Source organism: Sycon ciliatum, chromosome 2 (genome assembly GCF_964019385.1).
Source record: "Sycon ciliatum chromosome 2, ocSycCili1.1, whole genome shotgun sequence".
Classification (NCBI taxonomy): Eukaryota; Metazoa; Porifera; class Calcarea; order Leucosolenida; family Sycettidae; genus Sycon; species Sycon ciliatum.
In genome coordinates this window covers 15,621,109-15,648,466 of record NC_088644.1, presented here as the reverse complement: position 1 = coordinate 15,648,466, position 27,358 = coordinate 15,621,109, and the positions used below count along the sequence as shown (strand labels likewise).

At 47.1% G+C, this 27,358-nt stretch overlaps 1 protein-coding gene and 1 non-coding gene across 2 annotated transcripts; both read right to left on the bottom strand.

Moving 5' to 3' along the window:
• Positions 1-247: 247 nt before the first annotated feature.
• Positions 248-26,188, bottom strand: LOC135808902 (ADP-ribosylarginine hydrolase Tri1-like). Its single transcript, XM_065322147.1, has 12 exons — positions 25,852-26,188; positions 23,961-24,065; positions 18,760-18,862; positions 16,685-16,721; positions 15,759-15,873; positions 14,956-15,055; positions 9,476-9,540; positions 8,241-8,335; positions 7,413-7,490; positions 6,323-6,432; positions 2,106-2,210; positions 248-1,677 (listed from the first exon to the last, which is right to left on the bottom strand). Exons 1-12 carry the CDS (start codon positions 25,919-25,921, stop codon positions 1,122-1,124), a joined length of 1,539 nt encoding a protein of 512 aa, XP_065178219.1. The 5' UTR covers positions 25,922-26,188; the 3' UTR covers positions 248-1,121.
• Trnaa-ugc (transfer RNA alanine (anticodon UGC)) lies at positions 6,534-6,605 on the bottom strand. Its single transcript has one exon. It is a non-coding gene; the product is annotated as a tRNA-Ala (tRNA).
• Positions 26,189-27,358: the final 1,170 nt, after the last annotated feature.

Sequence of the window (27,358 nt, the reverse complement as noted above, 5' to 3'; positions counted from 1 at the left end):
CAATATTGGTCCAGGGACGAATTCAGGACTCAAGGACATTTGACCTTGTCAAAGTCGCGTGAGTTCTGTCATCTTGCCGGGGTGGAATGGTGACCTGGTGTTGAGGAGCTGCTATAATTATGCAGCCACATGCTACAGCATGCAACAACCATTACACCCAGGCCAGGGTTGGCACATGTAGCAGGACTTAGCATTGCAAATATTATTCCAGTTCAGCCACCACACCATCACTGCACTCTCTGGTGGATTTCGACACATTGCACAGAGCATCATCCGCAAACTGCAAGATTCCGGCAGGTATTGAGGTCCTCATTACTATAGAGTAGACCATACAAACATACAGGATAAAAATATATATCTGGACACGACTATGCTATGTGCACACAGCTACATTCCAACAGCAATATGTTAGAGCTAAAATACGGTTTTATTCGAAATACACAGAACAACAAGAGCAGCAATCAAGGCTAGTTAGTAGTCAGTCGCTACTCTGAGTTTCATGTTCACGAAATAGAAAAGACAAGAGAGAGAGAGAGAGAGAGAGAGTAGGTTTCACTGTTGGAGACGAAAAATACGACATAAAGATTGTCCTGCAACCACCAGCTCCTAGAAGTCATTGTACAAGTAGTATGTATGTACATTGATCTTTTTTTAAACGAAGTAATCCGAAATAAAGGGCTAGCCAACATGTAAGAAAACTATAATTATGAGGGACTAATCCGATGTGGGTACGACTGTACAACAATACAGTTAAAACATGTTGCCAAAGAGAAGCAGGAATACAATCATACCGGTAGTCTGTAGCGTAGCAAGAACAGAGGAAATAATCTAACATGGCAGAAACGTCACAAAATGTCTCACTTTCACCTGCTCAGCTGTGGCCACTAACGGAAATATAGGAGTACCATCGCTCTGCCATTGCTCAACGTTGACTGCTCATTCTGCAGTATGGTACACTGGTTCAACTTGATCATTGCTGCTGAAGTCTGAAGTGATTGTGAGAAGCCGACAGGATTTCCACCCACTGGGTTTGACATGTGTGCGGAAGACAATCACAGCACTTCGCTTGCAGTGTTACCAGCATCCAGATCAGCCTGATGGTCATTGGGGACCGCTGCTGCTTAAACTGCCTCCTCCATTGCAGCATCTGAGGTCACTTCATTGCTAGCCGCCGCACAACCATTATCACCTAGCTCCTTGTCCGAGTCGCCTCCGTCACCACCATCTGCTGTCACACGTCCAGTCGCTGATGGAGCATCAGGTGCGATGGTGTTTGTTTCCTCAATGGAATCAGCACTCACTGCAACATCAGCAGCAACAGCAGTTGCGGTAGCAGCATCGTCAGAACAGTTTGCCTCACTCTCTGACTTTTCACTCCCCTCTGCAGCACCAGCAGAGGCGTCTCCACTATTCGACAGGGCATTTTCAGGCATGCCCACCTCCACGACGGCGACATCACCAAGATCTTCCTTCCTCACTTTCATGTTGACAGGTTGATCTTTGGACGCCGCCGATGGTCCTCCCAGTCTCTTGGCATCGGCGAGACCCAGCATTGCCAGAAACTTGTCGACCCAGTCATCAAGCCAATCATGGTGCACCAGTCCTTCCAGCAAGTCTTTTGGCAGACCTGAGTAGCCATACTTGCAGCCGAGCAGAGCGCCGCACACAGCACCGTTGCTGCAGTTCACACAATGCACACACAGCACTGTTGCTGCAGTATACACAACGCGAGAGATCGAACGAGTCAAAAGAGCTCAAAGAGCCGAACCACCTTCAGGGCTTTACATGCCTCGATACCCTGAGAAAGCATTCCTTGTTCAGCTGAAGGGTCAACTACCAATGCCTCCACGTCTTCCAAACCAGACGACTCTACACACTACACGATTACTCATGTTGCAAAGAAATTACAGTCAAAACAGATTTCCGAAATAAACAATAAAAATAACTTCAAAAATAAGTGATCCCTTGATTGCGAATTCTTTCCCTCTACTATTTACACAATACCACACACGTACACACATATGCATGCATGCAAACACACACGCACACACATACGTGAACACACACACAGTCGTTCCCAGCACATGCCTGGAGAAAGCACAAACCTGTCTGCATCACCGGCCTCCATGACCAGTTCAGTGATTGTACGCCGAAAGTCAGTGTCAGTACGCAGGCCAAAAATTCCAGCACCCATGGCTTTATATGTGTATCTAAGCACACAAACACATACGTACACACATGCATACACACACACACACACACACACACACACACACACACACACACACACACACAGAAAAAGGGGAAATTTGAGTGCGGATGCAGATTTTCTCGCACTGCGATTTTCTTAGCTTATGTCTCAAGTGTGTCTAGCAGTACCACCAGGAGTTGCTGCATCAACCTTAGTAAGGATCTTGCGTCAGAGGACCAAGCCTTCTTCGTCAAGCTGCTTCTCGGAGCAGGGGTTCGGAGCACGGACATCCGAGTGATTGATATTCATGGCAGGAGAGGTATGTGTAAAGTAACTCTTTCCTCGATCGCTGCCCGTGACAAGTTGCTCTCCCGCGGACTGTCGGCCCAAGGGAAGCCCTTGCCACTGGTGCCAGGGGATGGCACTGCGGAAACGGTGCATGTATTGGGAGTTCCGCATGACGTGCCGCTGTCGGCCAATACTTCTTCACCGGGCCGTTTTGGGCCACTCTTGGGGCCCGCCTAAAAGGAGACAAAGACGGTCGAGGGCTGCACTTTTAGTACGGGTATGGTGTACTACACCAGGGAACCCACAATCGCTGTCCCCAGCTACATCACCGTAGAAACTACGAGTTTGGCACAAAGGGCAGACCCCCACGTGCTGGAAATGCAGTAACCCCGGCCACATGACCAGGGACTGCAGGGCGATCTCACACCAGGGCACCAAACCCAGTCCGGGCACACCACGTCAATTCAGTACAGCCCAGACTCCAATGCCAACAGGCGAGCTTGGACCACACCAAGAATTACTTGGACAGGGGCAGGAGAACCAGGAAGTGGCAGTGCGACCAACACCAGCACAGCAGCAACAGGAAGGCAGTGTGGACAAGGAGGCATATGATCATGTCGCTGAATGCACAACCTTGGACGTACGCCAATGCGTTGGGAGTTCACACTCTCTGCACGAGTGCTCAAGCCCAGGCGGCTGCCCCCACATCTTTATCCACACCCGCGTTCCCGATGACTAGAAGCAAAGCTGGTCACCCATCGCCCGATGACCAGGGCTTAAAACTGGCTCGTGGGAAAGACACGTTCCCAGCGTGTGTTACACAGGCTGCAAAGCAGGGAGACCAGGAGATTGAGAGTGAGGAGAGCCAAGCCATTCGTCAACTCGTCACAAGGCTTCGAAGTATGCCACAGTGAAAGCTCGGGAGCAGGCGCAGGGACAGTTTGTAAGTTACCAGAGGTTGCGCACCTTGCATTGTCTGTCTCATTGGCTTAACTTTATTCCGCATTGTCTGTATATATTTGTCTCAACATTTTAGCCCTTTCTATGACTCTCCCTCTCAATCCTCATGCAACACCTTTTACACCTCATGCATCTGCGCTGATTCAGTCTGGAATAAAGATCGCCGCGCTCAATGCATACAGCTTAAGATACAAACTCCCAGAGATTGCCAGCCTCATCCGCACGCGTCAGTACGACATCTTGGGTCTGTCACAGACATGGCTAGATCCCGAGATTACAGATGGAGAGCTCAGTATCGACGGGTATAATCGGCTTCGAAAAGACCGCACTCAACGCTTGGGTGGCAGAGTCTGCTTCTACTACTGTCAAGATCTCCCAGTTCGAGCCTGCCCAGATCTGCATTCTGACTCAACAGAAACAGTCTGGGTACTGCTTTCTCTATTTTTTTAGCAGGTCCACGACCTGCTAACCAGTGTAGCAATAAACGGAAAACCAGGCCGGCACCTGGTTGGTTGCGTGTACCGGCCACCAGGGAGCCAGTGTCTTACTGGGCAGATTAGGAAGCAGCTATTGTACAAGCGGCTGTTCAGTCTTCTTCCGTGACCCTAGTTGGGGACGTTAATGGAAATACGGACCCAGACCAGCACAAACACCTCAACGACCTCTGTGCAGTGTTTGGCCTCCAGAACATTGTCATGCAGCCGACCTGTGAAACTCTTCAGTGCCCTGAATATCTACTTTATGGGGTCTAGGACACACATGGGCCATCGTTCAACCACAGGCACGAAGAAATGGGCTTGCCCTTTGGTCTTCATACTCCGTGTCATCAATTGCTTGACCATATTAAAATAAACACAAGTTTTTCTCATCTTTTTCAACTCGGATGGTGAGCCAAATAAATTATGGTGAAAAAGGAGAAGGACAAAATGCTACGAGTTATGACTAACTGTCCACCAACGTAACCAGATCTTATACAGTCAGCGAGTGCGACAAAATGGCACAAAAATGACAAGGAGTACTGAGACATTCTGCGACCTGACACCTAGTTCCAACACTTCTCCAAGGCGCAAACCAACAACCTTCCAACTTGGAAGGCTCAGGTTCGGAAAGGTCCAAGAGGGGAAGGAAAGCGTGACGAAGAAGAGCACGAGCTACGCATCACGGCAACAGAGAATGCCGAAAGTTACTGGATGGCATTCTTTGTTGCCGTGATGCGTAGCTCGTGCTCTTCTTCGTTGCTCTTTCCTTCCCCTCTTGGACATTTCCGAACCTGAGCCTTCCAAGTTGGAAGGTTGTTGGTTTGCGCCTTGGAGAAGTGTTGGAGCTAGGTGTGAGGTCGCCGAATGTCTCAGTACTCCTTGTCAGTTTTGTGCCATTTTGTCGCACTCGCTGACTGTATAAGATCTGGTTACGTTGGTGGACAGTTAGTCATAACTCGTAACATTTTGTCCTTCTCCTTTTTCTCATCTTTTTCTATTTTTTGTTTTTCATTAGCTTCAGCACGTTCATTCTCATTCTTCATCATTTGTGAGAACTAGACCTGGTCTAGTGAGAAGGCATTCTACTGCCTGTAATTCTGGTGAAGTAACAACAACAACAACAACAACAACAACAACAACAACAACAACAACAACAACAACAACAACAACAACAACAACAACACCAACAACAACACCAACAACAACAACAACAACAACAACAACAACAACAACAACAACAACAACAACAACAACAACAACAACAACAACAACAACAACAACAACAACAACAACAACAACAACAACAACAACCATGAAAGATAAGCCCATGCTGCCAGAAAGACCTCTGAAAAAGGCAAGAGATCTCGAAAGAAGCGCAGGAGGATCCGGAAGGGCAGCCAAGACCAGAATGACGAAGAAGAAGGTGTGAAGTATGAAGCTGGTGGTTTCTAAATGTCTTGAGATCACTAGCTCACCCTGGAGTACATTGGTACTATTTTCCTCCATTTTTTAGCATGTTTGCAACCTCCTAACCAGTGTAGCAAGGATCCTATGTGTCCCAGACCCCATAAAGTACATATTTTTGGAAACTGCCAAATTTTCCAGGTGCTGAACGTTTTAGAGTTTTTCACTTTTAATACGCTTGAGTAAGCTGACTTTTAACTTGAGCCCAAAGTTTGCATTACCGCATGATGCATGTTTGTCTGCCTGAATTTTTTGTTTTATGCATGCTTGTAGAATTTCCTTTGATTCAGCACTTGTACATATGTGAAGGAAATACTGGGGGCTACCCAGTTTCTGCTCGGCATTCTGCTATTTTTTAATATCGCGGTCAAAATATCGCCAATGCAGCATTCATATGAATTTGACTTTCTGGGGGTGAAGAATCTTGCGTACCAACTTTGTTTGTGCTTTGCTGTTTCCAGTGGAATGCGATGGATGTTTGGTCAAATTTTGAGTAAACCCCCTTTATTCCAGGTAAATTAACAGCGATTTTTCTGGAACAGGGTCGCGAACCCAGACACTATCTTGACTGATCCTGCTCTGCCTTCACTTACACTCGATGGCATAGCATTCAGGTTTTCTTTCATTCTCAATGTTGCTGCAGCTACATACTTATAACCCTTTAAGGAATAACTTCATGTAACATCTTCCTGAAGCTGCCCTGGTTCCAAACATTTCGCCATGACGTTAATTCCATTCCTCCTCCAGAGACATTCCTCCAGAGACTGACAATACAAATGCTGCATGAAACATCGCAGCTTCAAATCACAAATGACTCGAACAGCAGAATTGATGCGCCTCATGCAAACACTCCCCTCGCCACATGTACAATAATATAGGTTTGGGGAGGTGGACACGCACAAAAATGCATGCATATCAAAATCAAGAGTTGCAACCGTACCCGAGAGTTTTGGCGTCGTCCAGCTTTAGCGCAGTCCACGTCTTGACACCCATGTACTTGTGAAAGTCCTTCAGGCCAGTGTCGTGGCCTTGTAAGAACTTTTCTGCATGCTGTTTGACACAGAAGCAAAACAAGTGCAACAAGGCAAGAGAACAAATGATGCACACAACACGTGCGAGTTGGAAGTGTGGCAGAGAAAAAATATAAAAAATGGAGGATATGGGGTTCGAACCCATGGCCTCTCGCATGCAAAGCGAGCGCTCTACCACTGAGCTAAACCCCCAGATACAGAAACTATGGTCATAATACAGAAACTATGGTCATAATAGAGAAACTATGGTCATAATAGAGAAACTATGGTCATAATAGAGAAACCATGGTCATAATAGAGAAGAAGAAACTAAAGATAACATCATAAATAGCTTGTTGAGAACTGTGGCACTCTTCACGCGCACAGAGACGCAACCCATTGCAAGGAGATGAGCTTCGGCTTCTAGACTGCGATGAAGAGCACTGATAGTGCAACGAAGCTGCTGTCCACAGATAGGGGGAACACTATAAAATTGATGCATTGCAATTTGAGTTGAAAAGCTATTTTGCCGGCTTGCAGCAACATATACGTACTCTCGTACCCGTCGTGCCAGCCAACAGAGACACTAGTTTAAGTGCACATGCACTTGTAGTTAGAACGAAAACTTTGTTCAATTAATACAATGTAGTTATTGTTAGGCCCACAAGTAATTAGTTTATATTCATTAGTTCATGCATTATTCATTTGGCCTAAGTAGCTACTTGCGCGTCCATGTTTGCCATAGCTACCCAGGCCCTTTATATTGCGTTGCTTCTCTTCAACTCTCTCTCTCTCTCTCTTCAATAATCACTCTCTCTTCAACTCGCTCTCTTCAATAATCACCATGTAGTCGTTTCGTTCGTCCTGGTCTTAGTCATCCCGTCTCTAATAAATGTCGTTCCACCAACCTACATGTTCCCGTTGTTCTCTTGTTCGTACTCAACATAATTTCCCCAGAGAATCTGAATTGAAGAAAAGAGAGAGAGAGAGGAAAAAGATCAAGAGAACATAGCAACTTACCTGTGAACTGATTTTGATCAGCTCATTGACTTCTTTCTCATCATGAGCATCATATTCACCTTGCAACATCAGTGCAATCTGAGAAAGAAAGAAAGAGAGAGAGAGAGAGAGAGAGAGAGAGAGAGAGAGAGAGAGAGAGAGACAAAACAAGAACGACGACGACAACGGCGACGACGACAACAACAACAACAACAACAACAACAACAACAACAACAACAACAACAACAACAACAACAACAACAACAACAACAACAACAACAATATCTCTTATTGGCCACTGGCTATCGTGAGAATAAAGATTTGAAAAAACAACAACAACAACAACAACAACAACAACAACAACAACAACAACAACAACAACAACAACAACAACAACAACAACAACAACAACAACAACAACAACAACAACAACAACAACAATCAGCTAACTAATTAACTAATTAGTGTGTACTTCAGAAGTACATGTACATGCGCATAGCGGTAGAAAAACACAACTACAAGTTTTTGGGACAGAAATGCTTCATGTCAGCAAGTAACGTGTATCACTATGCCACTGTTCGAGTGACCTGACTTGTTTGGCCAAATACAACAAATGTGTGCAATGTGCAACAACCATGGGAAAAAGCACAGTCAGTACCCCCCTCTTTTTCTCCATACACATACTGGCCACGCATATCAGGTTATCCAGCTGGCATGCATATTGGCACAAACCAGAGAGAAGTAAAAATACTCCCCTAGTACAAACGGAACACCATCACAAGACCAGGTGATTGTCACACAAGACAGAAAGCGACAATGACATGTACATGCAGACTGTGATAGACTTACTGCAGTGGTAACAACAGCACAGCTAGCAATACAGCGAGGGTCAGCATGGGTCACCATGCAGAACTCCCTCGTCTGCCACAGCACTTTCTCGATATCTACACATGAAGTAGAGCAGGGCAGCATACAAAAAATGTCAGGGTGGTAACTCAGCACCACACACACGCACGCACTCACACAACTGCCAAGGAAAGAAATTGCATGCACACGTGAGAGAAGAATGCATGTACGACTCGTACATGCAGTAGCAAAGGAGTTTGCGGCAGTTCTGGCAAGGACACACACACGAGTAGTCAAGTGCATGGGATACGAACAACCAATCTGACATCTGTCATTTATCAACTACATGTACACATGCAAAACACAAGTTGGTCCCAACAACAACAGTCTTGATCAACAGCACTCATGCAGTACCACTTGCTCTACAGTACTGCCGGGTGACGAAGAATGCAGTGCTGAAGAATGTAGTGCTGAAGAATGCAGTGCCGAAGAACGAACAGGCTAGGATTTCACCAAGCAGAGCAGACCAATGTACACATGGTGACTCAACTGTGCATAGACTGATGAAAATAAGAATGGTCTAGGCCCTAGGAGGCTGACCCCCCCCCCCCCCCCCCTCGTTCTTCGGAACCCGACAGTGCTGTACTCCTAGCAATGCGGAGACCTCCAATTCATAGCATTGCAGGATGTGAATTAACTGCTGAGTTGAAATACACCCAGTCCTACAGTGCCAGTAACACTCAAGGCTAAATAGCCACTACATGTACTAAACACCTCACTACAATCACTGCCTTGTACATGTCCCTCTCTACAATCACTGCCTTGTACATGTCCCTCATAATTCTCAAGTAAATCGATACACAGTATGGAAAGAAAGAAGAGGGCAGTTGACACATCTAAGCCAGTACATGCGAAAGGGTGCTTAGCTCACTGCATATTGAACTGAGAAAAACGCACCTCAAGTTGCACTTTTATGTGTGCGACTGTTAGACTCCAACCAAAAAAATGCTTGTAAGTTGGGTATTACTAGGAGTTTTTGACTTTTTTTAATGATTTCTGAAGCTTGCAGGCACGTGGTGCACTAAAGAATCCAATTATTTCCAAAATTTGAGGCTGAGCACCCTTTTCACGTGCGCTGGCTTAAATAATAGCATGCACAAAACCAACACTAGTCAACAAACAATTACAGCATGAGTGTGTACACAGCATGCCCAACTTTACACGCATGTCATACCAACCATTGAAGTTGGCAGCTCCGGCAATTGCAGTTCGCATAATAGCACCGTTAGCAGCCAAGTAGCGACTTCGAGCATGCAGAGAATGGAGAAAGGAAAGTGGCGGTGTGCGCACACACAAACACACATGTACACACACATATACATACACACACACACACACACACACACACACGTACACACACACACACACCCACCGATACGATACACAGACACTGCGTCCAGGAGCATGACATACCGGGGGTAAACGTGTATCAACTATCAACTACAGCTAGCCCTACATGGCATACTAATAAAAACTGCAAAGACGTGCGCACAAGTACTACAAGTACTGCAGTCTACTACATGTACATGCAGCAGTACAGTTGGCACCTATGACATCAGGGGATGGCCCACGCCTGGTAAAAAAAACAACAACAAAAAACAATGAGGAGCATTAAAGACAGTCAGTGCAGTGCGCACATGTTCACCGGTTTGAGTGCTACGCACATGCTACAGTTCAGAAATGCAAATTGCACTCAGCAGCCACCAGTTCGGTCGATGATGGTTGAGCTACTGCAACTCTGCTCCGGGACCGGTGTCCTCGGAGGGCCATAATGGCCGAGCGAAGAAGGGCGAACCCCAACCTGCATCTGATCCATGCCATTGTGATGGAGTAAGGCTCATTCTTCTTGTCGCTGATGATCAGTCCGAGCCGCTTGTAAAGGGCAGTTGCCGCCTTGCCTTGGCCTCCGGTGGCACTGAATACGAGGGGAACGAAGGTGGCATGCTCCACCTCACGAACACGCTCCTCATAATGCCGACGCTTCTCACGCTCATGCTTTGCGTATGCGGCGGGGATGGAGTGGACCGAGTTCGAACGAGCATGAGGGTTGAACACCCGAATATCAAAGAAAGCTCGCTCAAACCGGCCACCCCATACCCCGCTGGCAGCAACATCCAGCCCGGCACCATCCTCACGGATAGCCGTCCGGTGATGAAAATTCTCACCAGATAACGGCTGAAGGCGTGGCTCAATGCTGATATCATGAGCTGCTGATGTGAGCATGGTAGCGGTCAAGTCCCGCAGCTCGTTGTGCCGCAGAGACGAGACGCATAGCCACCTACTGGGCAAGACAAGGCGTGCGGGACAGTGAAGGCAGCTCCACAGGCACAGCTCTGGGGGAGATGGGGCGGAGTCCACCCGTAGCGGAGGCAGACAGCATCTCGAAACGCGCCCTTGTGTAGCGAGAACCCATGCTGCTTGAGTGGTCGACAGGTGAGCCAGTTCGACGCACACTTTTCGGCCGCAAGATCCATGGACCTCTGCAGGTCTCCATCCACGCCATCGTACACGTCCTTGGCATGACGCTGCTCCTTCTTTCTGGCGTCTGCCCTGGCTTTAGCTTTGGCTGCCCTGGTGTTGTCCGCCTCCTCCTGTGGCGGTGTATCCTGGTTCAAAATGCGCTGAACTAAGCTCTCGGTGATCATAAGTGAGGAAGGAAACTAGTTTACAAGAGATACTGGGGAGACAATCCCCATGCCTCCGTAGCAGCTTGGGAGCGCGAGAACTTGGTGTTCCGTCTCTCCGGGCTGGGGATGACCAAGAAGAGCGGGAATAAACGACTCGGAGATGGTGGACTCCAGCTGTTCGAGGTGCGGGGCAACTCCTGACATTGTGCGGGCGATGAATGACCACTTGTGCCGGAGAACGTTGGTGTACACTGCGTAAGCTGCTTGTGGCTGGGTGGAGGCCACGGTGGACAACTCCCGGATCTCCTCTTGCCATGCCTTCACCTTCGCCAAAGCAAAGGAGGCCCTATACTCGGGTGATCCAAGGGTGGCTCCAAGGTGTCGGTTGCCGTCCGTCTTGATGACGATATCGGTGTCGGCGAAGATTGCCCGTGCAGCTTCAGCGCATTCAGGCTAAACAAGAAGAACCGACTTGGCTGCGTTAAGGTGATCGCCAAACTCTGGACCTCTCCGCTCGATGATGTCCCACCAGGCTTGGAGGCGGGGGATCTTCCCTGCTGCGTTGGCATCATCAGCATACCAGCTTTGCAGGGCGTCACTCTCGGCAGCGACTCGGATCAGCGGAATCAAGAGTACATAACTCCCCAGAGTGTGCAACGCCGATCCAGCTCTGTGTAGGGTCTTGGTCGAGCGGAATCGGATCTTCTGATGTCATGCGTACACTTCACACCAGCGCAAGGCCGGTCTCGAGGCAGGGCACCATTGTTTTTGATCCAAGAGTACCCGCGACTCCCCGGGTTCCCCTCAGATGTGTACGGTATTATGACGCAAAGATCCGATTCCGCTCGACCAAGACCCTATGCAGAGCTGGATCAGGCGTTGGCACACTCTGGGGGGTTATGTACTCTTGGCGGAATGGTGCCCAACGCGTACATTGCCATGGCCAATGGGTCGCCCTGGGTGGTACCTTCAACTGACATGATGGCCTCGCCATCCACGTAGAGAGCCGCCGGTGAGCGATACGTGTTTGGATTGGATTGGTTTATTTAACGTCGAATAACAAACAGGCAGTGTTGCCTTATTACATGAGATCGACTCAAGTTACAGGCACACAAATGTGAGGAAAAGATTAAAAAGAAAAAAAGAGTAGGATTTAAATTAAGACAGCAGCTAGCTAGCAGAGGAAACATTGCATAATTATTTGATCAGTGGTGAATTGTTCAGGTGGGGTAAAAGAGCGGTCCGGAATTGACCTGGTTTCTTCAGTGATCGTATAGATGCAGGCAACTTATTCCAGAGAGCGGGACATTGATATGAAGGGCTGCGTGTGGCAGCGGCAGATATGATCCTCGGGAAAAGAAGCAGGGGAACATCTGTGCTCCTCGTTCGACGTGTTGATGAGAGCCGGCGCGATTTCCGGACAGAGATGACGGATATTCTGGAGGCATACCTGTCTGTTGAGCGAGTTAAAGCGTTGGATGCGTCTGCAAACAGGACTCCCTCCACATCGTTCTGGTCGTAGGCGGTTCGCATGGCGTGGATGGCAGCCTCTATGCCTGACTCTTGCCCTCCACACAGCTGGAGGCATCCCGCGGAATTCTCAATGGCCTCACCAACTGTGGAGAGGATGGCCTTTCCGATGATGCGGCGTACAATCTCTCCAACACCAATAGGTCGGACTCCAGGCTGCTTATCCAATGCGATCAGTCGACAGGCAACATAGGCCTCGAGTGCTACGGGGTCTACGTATGACGAAGCGATCCGTCGGGCTGTGGAGGCAAGTGCATCGCAAAGAGCATCAGACGATTTGCTGAAAGAGGTGCAAATCCGTCTCCATCCGCCTGCATCCATGCCAGATGGCCCTGCTGAGCCCTGAGTGTGGAGGGCTGCCTTCCTTATTGCATCTCTGTTGATGGAAGCGAAGCGCACAGGGTGCGGGGCGTCTGGAGGTCTACCAAATGTCACTGCCGTTGCACTGATGGGTCCGGCGTTAGGGTGCTTTGCCTTCAGGATGTCCCGGACAGTCTCCGTTCCTACCATTGAGTCAAGGCTGTGCACACCGTGGCAGTGGTCAGCTGAGAGGGTGCGCGCGGCCGCACTCAGGTTTCCAGAGGTGACAAGGTTGGCAAAGTGCCTGGCGCTATCCTGGTGCTTGGGCTGTTTGCTGGAGTGCTTGGAAGCTGCTCTGATCAGGTCTTGGATCGTGCGAGCTTCCAGGACTAGTTGGTTCAGGTCTCCGTCTTCCCACAGGATCAAGCGATTCTGCAGGAGCCTCCGGTGTTCGCTCTGGTCCAAACACCTGTGCGGCCGCTGGAGCAGGAGTTGGGTTGCCACCATGGCTGCTTTGATGGCGATTCCTTCCGCGGCACCGCGTTCACCAAAACTCTTGTACAGCGATGTTAATAGGTTTACAAATTTCGATCCAATTGTGCCGAGTGGCACATCGAACAGGTTTGCTGCGAAGTGGACGGTCTCCTCATAGGCGGCCACTACCACTTGACGGGTGTCTGTGGCGTCCAGTCTCCCAAGGTTCAACGACCCTTCCGCTGCTGTGAACGCTGGTAGACTACATGTATTTGTGGGTGTGTCGACTTCGACATCTAGCATATCCCACGCCAGCTGTTGGGAGCTGGACACTGGGCTGTGCGGTGCGCGCGGGTCAGCGGGGCCATTAGTATTATGATGATCCTTTGCTCCTGTGGCCGTAGTAATACCAGCTGACTCGGTAACTGATGGCGTATCATGGCTGCTTGCCCCCCCCCCCCCCCCCCCCCCTGCACGCCTCCAACAGTGCATCAACACAGGCGTCTACATCACCCGCATTCAAATCTGGCCTGCGCGTGTCTTTGCCGCTGGTACAACTTCTGCTGGACGGGGGTTCACGTGCTGGTCGCAAAGAGCTAGAGGAACCAGTGGCAGTTTGTAGCGAGTCCGCACTTGTAGCACTTGGCGGCAGTACGGTATGCTCAAGTGACGGTTGGACTGACTGAGGGGCGGATGGTTGTTCCCCGGTTGTATTTTCGGCTTGAACATCGATCTGTACGATGCTCGACGATGGGATTGGGAGCTGGTGGGACGTTGTTGGCTTGCTGGTATTCGTCAACTCTGGCTGTGAGGCAGCGACTCGAAGTGCGATCTGATTACTGCACCTGCCAAAGCTGCCAGGCTGGCAGTTCGAGCATTCTCGACCCTCCGTGGAGCAGATACATCTCTTGCACGAGCCGTGCTTATTACAAGTACAACACTTCATGACTGGACATACCGAACAGTAGCTTTGGATTTGACGGCTGCACTTCGGAAACCGGTCGGTGTTCGCGAAATGTATACTCCTACGTATACAGCTGGACAGCAAGTACTACAAGTATTACAAGTACTACAAGTATTACAAGTACTACAAGTGCTACACTATAGCTGAGCTTGTTCCTGTAGAAGTCCAGGACTGTGAGAGCTAGGTTTCCATTCAAACCAAGAATTTCCATTTACAGTCAGACTTGCGAATAACGACCCTCGATCGTGCCGGGGAAAAGTGTTGTTATTGGCGAGCTGTCTTTATTCGTCAGTTGTTGAAAGTATGCAGTGAAATGGTCACTTGGTCTGAAGATTGTGTCGGTATTTGCGAGTCGTTGCTGTACCCGAGGTCGTTCTTCACAAAGTTGACTGTATGTCAACACCAAAAGCCACCCTTATGTGACGATGGTCCATGTGAAGAATCAGGTCAATACACAAAGTAACGGTACTGTCGATACGGTATCGTGTAGGACAACCCAGGTGGCACAGTAACGGACGCATTGACAAAACAAATTGTTCCTGGCCAGAGACATATTTGCTGGTGTGTCGACTACCTTGCTATTGAGGTGTCTTTAAAAATTCATATCAATCCAATAGACGAGGCACGCACGGGTTACATAAAATGAATAGAAATACTGGCATAGATGCAGAGCTCATACCAGTGCACACAATACGTCTAAAAGGAAGGCCTCCATAGCTCCAAGGTATCCTACTAGTAGCAACATACAACCTTATTCACTTACCCCGAGGCCTGCCAAATGTCATCGGCTGCCTGGTGAGGATTCTCCAGGAAGTTAGAAGAGGAGAGAACACGAACCGTTGTTAAGCCAATTCCCATTCCACCTGTACATCACAGCAAGAGGGACAATAGGCTCTTGGAGGTGACTATGGAGGAGACATGCAGCTGCGTGCACACAAAATGAATTCTACCCTAAACACAGTACATATTGAGATGTGGCAAGTAGAATCCAAATGTGCACATCTGTCAGCACAGCACCCCAGTGCACCACGCTCGGCATCCACGGGGCTGAAACTACGCATGCCTGACATTTCAAATGTTCGTCATTGTCAGCAATTTGTAACTGCCAGTACTTGGTGCACAGCACACACAACAGAGAGTCAACCCAGCGGAGCTGACCAGACGCCAGCACAACGTGGACTCTACTGCATGTATATATGTGATGCTGCTAGCAAAAATAGCATACAGTAAATATAACACAGCTCTAGACCGACTTGGCTTCATGCACACAAACAAATGGGATACGGCTGGTGTCAGTAGCAACATGGACACAACATTGAAATCCCCACAACACTACACTATACAGGCTGTAGAGAGCACCACAATACAGTGCACCATATAGCACATTGGTGACCTGCATTAAGAAAAGAGGCATGAATAGAACCGCTTCACTCACAGATGCGTAGTCAGTACAGTACATACGAGCTGTTCTTTTCCTGATTAATATTATCAAGAGTACATAACCATTATTTATGTACTCTTGATATTATGGACAGAACATTACTCAGAGCGTAAGCAGGAACTTACCAATGTCTCCGAGCTCACTGAACCCATGCTGCTTCCAACTAAGCAAGCGCATAGCAAAGTCGGTCGGCGAGGCCTTTCCTTTGCAGTACCTAAGGCTGGCAATCATCAAGATGAGCTAGGGACGTACACAGAACCAGAACAATACTGCAGTTCAGGACGAAAACAGATAGCACAGGCTCGAGCAGAGAGTTCCTCCTCAAGCAAGAACCATGGAAATGCCCCGTAATCAAATAACTTGATGTGCTTCAGCTTGACATGTTGAGAGGTATGAGGCAAACCAGTACATGCAATGTAGTTACATGTATTGTGATAGGTAGAGAGTAGACATTGCACGGTGTTATGCCAGCACGTGCTAGTTCATACATATCTGGTGCTAAGTGAACAAACAAAAGGTGACAAAAAGAAGATAGTGATGTAGGACTTACCAGATACTACAAGGAGGTTTAGTTACACGTAACGGATACGGGTATGTGGGTGATACACGTAGAGTTCATGCGATGGACCCACGTTCGCAATGTTGTTTTAGTCACACGGAACAAACAACAGCATGAAGCGAAAGGCCCAAACTTGGCCAAAGACGAAGCTTCGAAGCTCATCGAATATTTTGATTTCGTGCTTCGAAACGCCTTCAGCTCAGCACCCTCACAGCTTGCACAATGCGCTTCTTTCTGATTTTCACTCCATACACGGGATGTCGTGAATCAGAAAACGGCTGTCCGTGGGTCACTGAGTATCACGTGGTACACACACGTAAAGTACACACGGATTACGTGGGACTAAACCTCAGTATTAGTGCCGTTTCCAGTGTAGTACAGTACTCCTACTAGATGTACATTGCAAGGATGTGTGAAGTAGGTGTTCACGCTAATGCCTCTAAGCATAGTGCTGGACATGCAATGGCACCTGTCGCAGTGCAGAGGTCTCACCTGGTCTGTGTCATCAGTCCAGTCACCACATCTCCACCTAAATGCAGACAGACGCAACAAGGACAAAAAACAAACAGGGAACACACATCAGTGCATACACTCAAAGTAGAGCATGCCTGGGCCCAGCGTGTGAACTGCCACAGAGCTTGCATACACGCACGCGTGCACGCACACACACACACACATACGCGTGCGCGCACACACACACACACACACGCGCGCACGCGCGCGCGCGCACACACACACACACACGATAGTGTGAATTTGGTATGGCGGTCTTCATGCAGGAGACCGGAGACACACCCGGTGACATGCAGGCAAACTATGGTTTATGCAAAGCAGATCAGCGTTTGCCATTTTTTCTTTCGTATATAGTCGACCTACCCTTGTAACGATACTTGCATCAGACCAAGAATTAGCAGTCGTGAGTCAGTCAAGTGACAGTTCAGGGCCTGCTGGAGAGCCGGGTCAGCCGGGTCACGCGCCCGGCTGGGGAACTGCACGAGCTGGCTGAACAGATAACGCCGGGTCCAGTCAGACCCGGCTGAAAAATGTCTCAAACTGACAATGGATTCCTAAAATACCGGTATTTTACGACTCGCGGACCCCATCTGTTGCAAATCTAGCGCAACCGTACACACTACAGACTGTCAGTCTACAACTACTTTAATATAGTACAAGCGACAGAAACTCGGCTTGGGTGAACTGGCCATGGGGTCAACTGGTTCGAGCGCGATCTGTCCAGCGGCGAGCAGGAAGTCAGGACATTGAAAGTCGATGGGGCAGGTAGTCAAAAGCGTAACTTTGGCTATAGCTTTTGACACAGTTGCAAGTTTTGAGCAGGCTTTTTGGTTGTTTTTCTGCCGGATGATCTGACCCGGCTGGCCTGCATGCGCCAGGTACACTCTGACCGGGCTGTGTTGAATGTCTAGAGCAGGCCCTGCAGTTAGTCGGCAGGAAGAGTGAGCTCCAACGTTTGGAGTAGCCACCTTCTTCTCCGACCAGGAATTATGGTTATATTAAAGGGTGATACTGTTATACGGGCAACGGTGGTCATGTACTTCATTACACACATGCACGTCATACAGCAGCAGAATTTCCGTTCAGTTCGTTACCCTCTTCACAGCGTCAAAACGTACGTACATGTATACACTATGCACATTATGCACGTAGCATGGCATTCATGGTGTCTCCAGTGCATTTTGACATGTTTCAGCGATTTCTCAAGTGAACCTTGTCCTACCTGGATAGTGGACTCTATGTATTACCAGCTAGATATTGATATAGATTTGCAAATTGCCCAGTGGTCAAATCCATTATCGGTCTCTTTCTCTTGCTGGTTATGCTGCAGCGTGCATCAAGCTGTTCTGAAATTTCTGTGTGAAATTTGAAATTTCCGAAGGCCAGTAGTTGTAGAACCTCCTTTTCCTTTGTCTATTCCTTCCTGTCACCGTGAGCTCCGTGTCGAAACTTGCCGATCTCCGCCAGCTCAAAGTTAACCGAGTCGAGACTAGACTGAGGGAACTCAGGCTTTCATGCTCGGGGAAATTTCAGATCAAAGGTGAGCCGACTTCACAACCGCTTGCTAGCCCAGGCAGATAACGGGGCCTCCAACTCAAACGGTACAAATCAGGTTGCAAAAAAGACCACGCATGATCGGCGTCCTGCATCGGCATCCTGCATCGGTCTCAGCCACCCACGGCACCACAGTTTTTTTTATAATTATTCTCTCTGTTCACAGATGCTGTAACATGCTCTACTACTCTGAGTAGACATTCTCTGCTGACAGCTGCACTGGAAAGTCACAGCTACTGTGCTTTAAAAGTACTTCACATAGAGACATTTTCGTTTAGTATTTTTTAACTAATTACTTTTCGTTCCTTTTGTTCTACACCACTAGTGAGTTCAAATGTAGTTTAGAATGGCAGGCAGCACAGGTGCTATAGCGCAAGGAGCAATACTAAACCCCTTATTTCACTCCATTCTCACATCCGCTTCCATGTAATTGGACTTGTAGCCTGTGCGTACTTGCGAGTCGAAATAAAAAAACAACTCCATACACACAAATACATTACCGGCTGCGATGGTAGTCCTGGACGGTATCCGTGTACGCTGTGGGGCCATCTTTGCCATAATAAACTTCGGCCTCGGCCTTGTTCATGAACTCCGTCGTCAAACCTAGGCAGAGATCAGCATGGGATATGTAGACTTACTTGTACTTCAAGTACTATGGTGTACTATGGTGAACTATGGTGTACTATGGTGTACTATGGTGTACTATGGTGTACTATGGTATACTATGGTGTAGTATGGTATACTATGGTGTAGTATGGTGTACTATGGTGTACTATGGTATACTATGGTGTAGTATGGTGTAGTATGGTGTACTATGGTGTACTATGGTGTAGTATGGTGTACTATGGTGTACTATGGTGTAGTATGGTGTAGTATGGTGTACTATGGTGTACTATGGTATACGATGGTGTAGTATGGTGTACTATGGTGTAGTATGGTGTACTACGGTGTACTATGGTGTACTATGGTATACGATGGTGTAGTATGGTGTACTATGGTGTAGTATGGTGTACTATGGTGTACAATGGTATACTATGGTGTACTATGGTATACTATGGTGTAGTATGGTGTACTATGGTGTACTATGGTATACGATGGTGTAGTATGGTGTAGTATGGTGTAGTATGGTGTACTACGGTGTACTATGGTGTACTATGGTATACGATGGTGTAGTATGGTGTACTATGGTGTACTATGGTGTACTATGGTGTACTATGGTGTACTATGGTATACGATGGTGTAGTATGGTGTACTATGGTGTAGTATGGTGTACTACGGTGTACTATGGTGTACTATGGTATACGATGGTGTACTATGGTATACTATGGTGTAGTATGGTATACTATGGTGTAGTATGGTGTAGTATGGTGTAGTATGGTGTACTATGGTGTACTATGGTGTACTATGGTATACTATGGTGTAGTATGGTGTAGTATGGTATACTATGGTGTACTATGGTGTACTATGGTGTAGTATGGTGTACTACGGTGTACTATGGTGTAGTATGGTGTAGTATGGTGTAGTATGGTGTACTATGGTGTACTATGGTGTACTATGGTATACTATGGTGTAGTATGGTATACTATGGTGTAGTATGGTATACTATGGTGTACTATGGTGTACTATGGTGTAGTATGGTGTACTACGGTGTACTATGGTGTACTATGGTGTACTATGGTGTACTATGGTGTACTATGGTGTACTATGGTGTACTATGGTGTTTTTTTTTTGAGCCTCTTGTACGGGCAAAATAACACATTTTGTGAAGAATCAACACATATATAAAAACGAATCATCATATACAGTATTTACAGAGTCTGTCACTCAGTAGGATCACTGCACTGTGCAGGTTCACTGGATGCGTGCCTCCGCCGCCACTAGCATGTACTATGGTGTACTATGGTGTACTATGGTGTACTATGGTGTACTATGGTGTACTATGGTGTACTATGGTGTACTATGGTGTAGTATGGTGTACTACGGTGTACTATGGTGTAGTATGGTGTAGTATGGTGTACTATGGTGTAGTATGGTGTAGTATGGTGTACTATGGTGTACTATGGTGTACTATGGTGTACTATGGTGTAGTATGGTGTAGTATGGTGTAGTATGGTGTAGTATGGTGTACTATGGTGTACTATGGTGTACTATGGTGTAGTATGGTGTAGTATGGTGTAGTATGGTGTACTATGGTGTACTATGGTGTACTATGGTGTACTATGGTGTGCTATGGTGTACTATGGTGTACTATGGTGTAGTATGGTGTACTATGGTGTAGTATGGTGTAGTATGGTGTAGTATGGTGTAGTATGGTGTACTATGGTGTGCTATGGTGTACTATGGTGTAGTATGGTGTAGTATGGTGTACTATGGTGTACTATGGTGTACTATGGTGTACTATGGTGTACTATGGTGTAGTTACAACCAGGGAGTCGTCAAATACCGGGAGTGGAAACGCCGTTAATCTTGATTATCCATGCTCGCCTCGCGCAAAAATTTTGCATTGCCTTGAGTACCTCAGCGTCGTCAAATGCAATTTAGAGTAGCCTTGAGTATTTTTTGGGAGAAAGCGTCCATCAGAACGTGTATACAGAGATATTTGCAGTGGTCTGCTCGTTTACTAGTAGGAGGACACCTAATTTATCGGTAGGCGTGATCGCAGTGTTGCGATGTATGACTGGAGGCCCGATTCACGCGCGGATAGTGACGTGACTTTTGATGTAATTTATCGAGGAAAATAGCTCAGCCTCAGTAATCAAAGTCACTTGGTTCGACCCACGAAAAAACTTCTCGTAACCATTGTCCTTTGCATATAGGTGCTACCCGTGAATTTTCTCGGTGTAAGATGATATGCCACTGACTTTTTGAGGGACCCTTCGTTTCTAAAACATTATTGATTTTTAAATCACGACAACATTATTATTAAGTCAAGGAATTTCTCTTGTTTTCTTCTTCAGTGTAAGAGAACATCACCGCTTTCAGTATGTCTCATGTCAAGAGGAAACATGACAACGTATATGCACCACCAACACTGAGAATCCAATTACAGATTTGGCCGATTGTGGCGAGTATCACAGAATTGACAATGCACACCGAATTAAACTGTTCTAAATCCCTCTCTCTTTCTGTCTCGCTTCTCTTTGCCAACTTTGGGTGTCAGCAGTTATGCATGCGTACATGCACGCACCAATATACGGGTGCGCATGTACTCATTGGCATGCACAAACTGCACATGCACACACACGGCATGCACAAACTGCACATGCACACACACGGCATGCACGAACTGCGCATGCACGAACTGCGCATGCACGCACATTCACACACAGACACTGGAATGCATACATGCATGCACACACACATACACACGAACCTGGTCTTGATAAACACTGCCATTACGGTCACCTGTCCCCTTGCGGGGCCGACAACATGGAAGCGACGGCAGAAAGCCGGCAGTCTGCCAAGAGATCAGGGACCATATTCAATCGGCACGACAAGAGAGCCATCTTTGGCAGCACACACACACACATACACACACACACATACTGACATGCCCACACTGTGCATGCACACACACAAACACACACGGTGGATGCTCATGTGTCTCAGATTCAATTATCTTTTCAAAGTTTGGTAGATTCGGAGACATGTTGGGCAGAATTTCATAGCCGAAAGTCGCCAACACCGGCTTGACGCTAGTTAACTCAGGCTTTCTGCTAGCTTCCAGTTCTCTTCTCATTGCAACAACACACCAACCACCATGGTATCTTTTTGGTGTCTCTGCAGTGCAGTTGACTATGGCGGTGGGCTGGGGTGCTGCTACTGCTGCTGCTGTTGCTGCTGCGGATGATGCTGGCATGATAGACGGCTTTCTTGCCACTACTGCACCGCAAATTAAACTTGAAAACACAGCTGATGTGGTATCCAGGTCTGGACAAAACGCACACGGAAAACAGCGCAGTATTTCTATATTAAAATTGTCACAAGTATTCATCCAGGTAGAGAATGCCATGTGTATCCTGATTCCTGACCATCACATAGTTTCTTAAATCTACCATTGCATTTCTTTTTACGAGTTTCACATTTATGCACGATCATTAGGCAAGTAAAAGAGATGATACTCACCCAGGACATCCATTTTCTCATGACTTGGCAACTTGGACAGTGTCTCGAGGAGAGACGTCCAGGCCAGATTAATAGTGTCAACCTTACTCCTCTTCACCATCTTCAACAGGTCAGTTCGGCGATGACGATCAGCATGTGCAATATCACGATAAAATATGTCAATCTTAGATAAAAGGTTACTGTACAACTTCGGGGCTATTCAAGTGGATGGCCCTTGCAACAGAAGGTTCCCTGGGTCTGTACTTGACTGGAGGTTGATAAATCGAATGCTCTGTACATGCAGCATGCGTGTGTAACAAACCAAAACAAAGCTATTCAGTGATAGAAGTATTCACTCGATAAAGCTTGGTTTTACTCACCTCTCGCCAAAGTTCCTAAAACATCACTCGTAAAATGGCTACCGATATCTCCCTGTCCAGCATGACCATGCACTGCCGACGAATCCACGACGAAGAGTAATAATACTACAAAAGGGAAGCGGAAATCTGACGAGAAGGCTTATGATGGAGACATCAAAACTGCTCCGCTTGCAGGAAGAACCAAAATAGATTTTGACATTTTGAAAATCCCGCGGAATTGGTGAATGTGGCACAAAAAAGATTATTTGAAAAAATCGGCGTGCTCCAGCGCGAGGCGAGCATGGATCACGCTCGCGCATCTCGTTTCCACTCCCGGTATTTGACGACTCCCTGGTTACAACACTCCAGTCACCACAGTCATGTCAATTTAAACAACCATAGAGTTTGTTAAGGTGACCACCACCATGATAAGGTGACCACCACAACAATCCAAGCATATGCATGTACATATACATGTAGTTACAGATGCAGTCTCAGCTCCACAACAGAAATCTAAAACCAAGATTACCGTACAAAGAATGACAACACCTATTCCTGCACACCCAGAAAGACTTGTGGCAGCTCGAGAGAGTACAGGTCCTCCCTCATTATAACGAGTCCGGTTAGTACATAAACCCCGTTAGTAAATAGAAATCTGAAATCCCCTGGCGAAACGTAGTCTATACAACTGTTCACAGGTCCGGTTATACAAGTAACATAATTTGTTAGTACATAAAATTCGTTATAACAACCCTTTACCCAGGTCCCTGGAGTGCCAAGCTCTCAGTACAAGATAATACTGACCATGCAGGACCAAGGCCAAAACAAGTAGGATAAAGCAGAAAGACACAACGTATTATATCTATGTATTCGTAGATTTGGACGATCTTTTGCATCCAAGGAAGAGCTATTTTGGAGATTTTCAATAATTATCTTATAACGAGTTGAAGCGTCGATAGTTTATGTTGTATCGAGGGTAGCCCCGGTAAGTACGAATTAGTGCCTATCTCACCTTTAGCTGCAAGTCCTGTTACAAGACCAGTCTCGTTATAAGATAACTTTTTCGATGGCCCAGAGATTATCTACTAACGAGGGAGGACCTGTAGTCGATGCACCTAGGTGCAGAGATTTACACATGAATAGAGAAGGGAAACAAAGCGTGGTTGCTGTTACTCTGCTGTTGCTGTACATGTGTTTAAAAAAGAGTCGATTGACCAATGTCATCTTTCTTCACTTACCAAGCGCATCTCCAATTGCATTGCCGAACACCAGGCCCCGTATCTTGTCAGCCACCACTTCTCGGGATAGTTTCGACCAGCCATCTTCAAAGGACGGATTGTGACCTAGATGCCGCACCGCGTGTACATACCAATAGACACAACAACAACACGGCGGAGCCACGATCAGAACACTATGGCGTCATGCCGGATGTGACTACAGTAAAATCTCTTACATGATCAGGCACATACATGTACACACACAAACACACACACACACACACACACACACACACACACGTGCACATGAGCATTTAGGTAGAGAAGAAGCCCACTGTGTGTGTGTGTGTGTGCGTGCGTGCGTGTGCGTGTGTGCAGCTTCATAGCGATATCTTTATAACACAATGAAAATGTCGCAATGAAACGAATGCTCAATGAAGCGAACGAATATTCCTTTCCGAATACATGTGAAACGAAGAATATTCACACCATCACAAAGCTAAAAAGGAAGGATACAAATTTACTGAGCGGCCGAGAGCTTTGTAGTGGTGATGGTGGTGGCGGTGGTGGTGGATCAAGCACATCGCATGCAGTGCATGCTCAGTCAGGCACCAAAGGACTAATAGCGACATACATGTAAACCACGCGAGCAAAGGCTGACATTCTTTGTCGCGCAGATGTACGGTATAGGGGTGGTGTGCATGGCAAGATTCTATTCTTGAAGCTCTACGCCTGCCTACGAGATATTCGTCTGCCCAGCTCGATTTTCGATTTTTGGTGGGCAAGAATACGTGAATAGCTTTCCAACAGTGTGTCGCATCGATTTTCTGATATATCGCCCCGTGTTTCTAGTTTTCAAATCGGAATTTTCGGCATCTAAACTACTTTACCCGTCAATGTGTCACCGTCATGTTCAGTATCCTTGAACTGACTGAGATAAGCTTTTGGTAAAGTTCGTCTCTGTAACCCTTTCTAGCCGTTTGAAGAATTTGTGCCCAGCCGCTGAAGTCGATTATTGAAGTGCACTATGTCAGAAGCTCGGTGTCATGGAATGAGCATACTTTTTATTCACCTCAATCCATTGAAGCAGAACTCGTACTGTCCAACCAGGGCGGGCGCCACTGGTGCGGCCATGACCGTGCCAGTTACTACCTATTCCAGTGTTCATGGGCTGCTCAGTCTGCAATTGATGATCTGGAAGTACATGTACTAGTAATAGGCTATCCTCATACACGCCTCGCCAGTCCGAGTCTCCCTCCTAAACAGTTCTTCTTGGTCATAACAGAATTTACTGTTGCTAGAGGAGCGTGCAGCTGAAACAACCAGATACGATGGATGCATAGAGCTAGAGATTTATCCTTTAAGGATTTTGATACCTGGCATATAGCCGGCCTAGTGCCGCCACTCTCCAAAAACACCCAAATCCCACGCATCGCGTACACAGTAACTGCGTGTAACTTTCGTGCTATTGTTTTGTGCTATCGTTCCAGCTGCATACAATTGCATACATGGCCTGCGACGATTGCATATCGGATTTGTGGCCTCGTACCTCCAGTATAGGATGAGGTATTCCCATGAAATTGTCCATGCATAACTTCCAGCGGTGTCTCTATCCAGTGGTGTAATTTGTTGGCCATAATTCCAACCCAAAAATTTCGGTGTAATTTGTTGGCCATAATTCCAACCCAAAAATTTCGGACTGGAGTCGCTAATAGTACTTTACAGAAGATTGCCACGATGTTCGGTGGAGTGAAGCATTCATTTCTTTAGTTGCATAAAAATAGTGCCTGGTTATTGAACGAACGATCATTGAGTTGAGACGGTGCTGGATTGTAAACCCAGACATTGAGTTGAGACGGTGCTGGATTGTAAACCCAGACTTTGAATTTAGGTATTGGCACACAGTCATTACCTTCGTAGCTGAAAGACCATTCCTTGATTTGCTTTCCAGAATCCGCAGCTTGGCTCAGCTGAGCTCCCATACTCGTCTCGATGCTGTGGAGGAGATTTTCTTAGCACGATACTAAATCTGGTAAAAACTGCTCGGGACAATCTTTCAATCCGAATCAGCTACAAAGTTATGGGCATCTGCGATCAACTCCAATGCTCCGATCTAAGATTACGCATCTTGGAGAAGTCAACGCATGTCGGCTCTTTCATTACCTCGTTGTCTTTTCAACTGACTCCATGATGAACTACAATGATTTGATGCAGGTAATTGATAGAAACTTTGGAGAAGACAAACGGAAAACAAAATCTGTCCAGTCGATGTCGCTTGTTTTCGAAAGGTGTCATGCAAAGCCCCCATGGCGTCATTCACAACAACGACGTCATTGCATAATTAGAGAGGTTCCGGGCAGGGAGTCGTAAAATACCTATTTTACGACTCCCTGGTTCCGGGTACCGGGTAGGCACCGGGCAAATATGCTCGAAAAATCACCCATCATGCTTTCTCGCAATTCTTTCAAACATGCCGATAATGCCTCGAAACCATGCCGATAATTCCCAGAAATTCTCACAAATTTTCGCTTGAAATCCAGGTCTTTCTTCGCATCCAACACAAAAAGATGCATTCTCAAACATAACTTGAGGAAACAAAAAAATATTCTTTTTCTGTTTTCTGGCTCTGGCAAGTTCAGATAGCTTTGCTGGTTTCAGCTTGCCCAGCAGAGAAACCACCTTCTTGCTTTCCTCTTCCCTTTCACTGTCACTGTGTCAGCCTCCTCCACCTCATCCGCACTATCCACTCGACAAACGTCAGTAACCAGCCGATTATGCCCGCGAAATCACCGATTATGCTGGTGTGATTTTTGCACCCTAAAATGCTCGATTTAGTGCCGGCATATTTGCCGGGTCCCTAGTTCCGGGCAGGGAGTAGTACAATACCGTATTGTACTACTCCCTGGTTCCGGGGTACGATTTTCCGTGCCAAAATCCGTATGGGCGCTACGGATTTTTTCCAGGCGCTCCATACTCGTACGATTTTCCGGCACGGAGAATCCGTGTGGACTGGCTTTCACACGAACCATGTTTCGTATGGAGATTTTGCGTCATCGGGTGCAGAAAGATTTTTCGCGTACAAATTTGGTACGAGAAACATCGATTTTCCGCGGGAAGTTTTGATTTCGGTACAAATTTTCAAAATAAAAAGGCATAGCGCGGGAATGTGACGTGTTTGCGATCGTAACCTAGGCAATGACGGCAAACACATACGTTCCGTACCCCGGAACTTTTCACTGCTCGAAAACGACGTATAAAATATCCGTAGCGCCTCCACGGATTTTGGCACGAAAAATCGTACTCCGGAACCTCCCTATTGATCACTTACGGTGTGAGTGGCTGAGCCGGACTCCAGACCGGTGTCAAGCCCCTGATCAGGCTGATGTCTGTGACTTGAATCAACCTGAGTGTAATATGTG